The sequence below is a fragment of the Sinocyclocheilus rhinocerous genome, unplaced genomic scaffold (assembly GCF_001515625.1).
Source record: "Sinocyclocheilus rhinocerous isolate Xijiao unplaced genomic scaffold, SAMN03320098_v1.1 scaffold768, whole genome shotgun sequence".
Classification (NCBI taxonomy): domain Eukaryota; kingdom Metazoa; phylum Chordata; class Actinopteri; order Cypriniformes; family Cyprinidae; genus Sinocyclocheilus; species Sinocyclocheilus rhinocerous.
Genome location: NW_015634483.1, coordinates 86,955 through 90,316, shown reverse-complemented (window position 1 = coordinate 90,316; position 3,362 = coordinate 86,955). Strand labels below are relative to the sequence as shown.

The 3,362-nt window shown below is 37.1% G+C and overlaps 1 protein-coding gene across 1 annotated transcript in view; it reads left to right on the top strand.

Annotated features, from left to right (window-relative positions):
* The first annotated feature begins 1,418 nt into the window (after positions 1 to 1,418).
* Positions 1,419 to 3,362, top strand: part of tmem26b (transmembrane protein 26b) — a 3,530-nt gene continuing 1,586 nt past the window's right edge. Inside the window, exons 1-4 of the mRNA XM_016559587.1 lie at positions 1,419 to 1,662; positions 1,827 to 1,923; positions 2,090 to 2,173; positions 2,534 to 2,742. Of these exons, the coding sequence (XP_016415073.1) occupies positions 1,475 to 1,662; positions 1,827 to 1,923; positions 2,090 to 2,173; positions 2,534 to 2,742 (578 nt within the window). The 5' untranslated portion in view covers positions 1,419 to 1,474. The remainder of the gene's footprint in view (positions 1,663 to 1,826; positions 1,924 to 2,089; positions 2,174 to 2,533; positions 2,743 to 3,362) is intronic.

Below are 3,362 nucleotides of genomic sequence, written 5' to 3'. Positions count from 1 at the left end.
AAACTGATGAGTTTGAACGATGACTCATCTGAACGCTTCTGATTGGCCATTGCATTCCTAAGCTCAACAGATATGTGTGTGATTGGTTAAAATGCGCAACACTGTAAAAATGCCACAAAATTAAATAGTTGCAACATGAGCAGATCTTAATTTATGGCGCAATTGACACTGTCTATTCATATTCACTTTGTTAGCAACAGACGTAATAGATTTAATTTGTTTGTGCAGGGGCATTTTTGTCTAATTTAGTGGCATTTTTGCCCCAAGTCCCAGTGGCCAGGGGAAGGCTTAGCCTTACACATGCTCCGCCTATGCCCCTGGGGCGTTTTACCCCACATATGCACATAGGTTTGACAAAAAAAAAAGATCTCATTCTGAAAATATAATTATATTTTTCTTAAATAACATGTAGGCTACTCATTATCTACAGGCCTTACTATTCTCATATCATTATAACTGTGATGTTCTACAAAACAACAAGCTTTACAACACTTTTTTTTACTGCTGAAAATTAGATCACTGTGAAATCCGTTTTACCCCAAGGGGGCGTTTTCTCCCACTCTACCCCTATAAACTCGCTATAGCCTTAAAAAAGTCGGAATTGTGAGATAAAAAGTTCGAGATGAATTTTGATTAGAACGTTTATAATTAAAACTCACATATCCAGATTTTTTATTTGTACTTTACAATTCTATATTTTTTCACAATTCTAAACAAATACTAGATAAACTAGATAAAGCGCGTCTGTTAGGATATATGATGTTTTCAAGTGTTAGGGACAGGGGGAAAATGAGTCAAAATTTTCCATCTTGACAGTAAACCTAATAAAAATTCTGTTCAGTTAGGCTACAAATAGTTTTGATAGTCACTTCTTGTGATGCAAGGTTGGTGTTTTTATGTGAGTGTGTGGGTGTGTTTACATGTCACATAGGTATTCATTTCATTAGAAAAGCCTGTTCCCGAGTTGTGTGGAAAACAACATGTTTCAACATGTTTTCAACAACTCACAGATTTACTTAAGCCTATCACTCCATAAAGGTATCGCTGATAATTGAATGGTTTACGATTCAGTTCGATCAAATCATTTAAATCAATCTGATTAACCATTTGGACCACACTGCACCTCACCGTTTATTCTTGAAAATAAAATTCTGCTAAAAGTTTCAGTCAAATTGTAGCCTACTACACTATAACAAAACGTACCCTAATCACTGAAACGTATAGGCGACCAAAACATAATTTAAACAATTCGGATAGATCGAAATACTTTGTATTTTTCTTTCTCAGAGGGGAAAAGGAATAAATAATACTAACACGGTTAGGTATTAAGAACAGCAGTCCCGCCCAAATGATGTGAAAGGTGGGAAGAAAAAAACGTAAATGAGCTTTCGTTTGTTCAGACTCCAGAGGAGCACAGAGTGAAAACCACAACTTTCCTTGCTTCATTAATCAGCCTAAAACTCTGAAAGACATCATGCTTGTCAAATTTATCTGCGCTGTAGTCACCAGAGCGTTGTTTATTTTAGTGTCTCTCATTGGTGTGTGGAGGGTGACATGGGTTAAAAATAATAATTTATACTGGTTTCTGACTATCCTCTATCTACCTCTCGTGGTTGAAATGATTTTAACTCTGAGAAGAAGAAAAGGGAAGGATTACAAATGGTAAGTCATCAACATTTATTTTTGCAAACATAAGAATTTCGAGAGCCAAACTGAACCTTAAAATAAAATATCATCTAGTGCAACTTAAATAGGCTACTTGTGTGAAATTTGACAGTGCAAGATATGGTGACATATTGCAGAGTGACTCAAACTCTGTTCTTTAGGTTTTCTCCAGCAATATTGTTTTTCCTCATCAGCATTATACCAACCATATGGATCCTTGAGTTGCACCATCAGAAAAACAAATCAAGTGATACTAAGGTAATAGTAAAGGAAAGTAATGGTAGATTAACACCTTTCATAAATACATTTTAGATTCTCTCTTCTGTGCAAACACATTTCATGCTGCCCTGAAAACGTAAGACAAATAAAAACCTGTGTGAATCCCAAAGCCAATGCCTGATGCATTATATGCTGATTATTGCAGTGTACTAATCTGGATTCATCTGAGAGCATCCAAGCATTTCTTGATGAACGGAGAAATTTGACCAATGGAAGCTTGAGTGAACAGGTACTGCCTCTTTGCCATTCATACTGGTTACAGACATTTTCCATGGAAGTAGACTACAGTAATCTCTGAAAGAAGACCCGAGCCTTTCAGACATTTATTCACTCTAAAAACTATTTTGCCTCTAAAAACATCGTCTAGCTAGGGCGATTTGTAAATACAAATGTTGGTTCAGCCCTCAGTACAAACAAGACCTGCGTTCATGGTCATGCATGGTTCATAACTACTGTTATTTTTTCAGAAGTTACCACACCTTCACATACTGTATGAGATTTACAGGACACGCTTTATGTAAGTGTGCCCTCAGTTCTTCCAGAGGGCAACACTTCATAGCTGAATACTCACTTTGTGGTGGTATTTTAGGACCCTCTGAAATTTTTGTCATCGGTGTGTGCCAATGACTGGATCCTGGCCCTTCAGCAAATCGTCCTGATCCTGCTGATAGTGGGGAAGTGGCTGCTACCGATCGCTGGAGGAGTCACCAGAGATGAAATATCCCAGTTGTTACTCATCTTTGTAGGCACAGCTGCTGATATCCTCGAGTTCATCAGTGAAACGCTCGCTGATGTGGAGTAAGTGTTGTTTGAGACTAAAATAAAAAAGCCCTGCATAGTCTACATTTTCACATTTATTCTAATTCTCAGCAGTGTTTCTGTTAGGTAAATGTTATTAACCCTATAAATCCTACTGTATCATATTTGATACATAGTTTCTCTGTTGTCTAATTGATAGTTTATAGTTTTTAGCAAGTAAAAGGCTTGCAAAAAACGTCCCCCTACAGGTTGTGGTGTGCATGTCATTATGCTGCGAAATCTATTACTTGATTATTTATATATTTATTTTTTTAAAGAAAAATCATATTAAAATTTGAGCATCATATATGATACATCAGGCTTTTGAAGAATGGTTATGTTCATCTCTCAGTTATCATTGTATTGCATCTCATTGTATGTTTTGCCCCACACAATAAAAACTACAGAGCTTTGATCACAAGCTAAGCATTCAAAAGCCATCTTAAAGGCGGGGTAAGCGATTTTTCAAAAACGCTTTAGAAAACTGATTCGGGCCGACTAGCAAAACAAACTTGTAGCCAATCAGCAGTAAGGGGCGTGTCTACTCGTGATGTGGAGGAGAGAGGGTTCAGTGCACAGGACGGACATTAGTGAGCCGAGCGACAGAAAGATAGAGATGG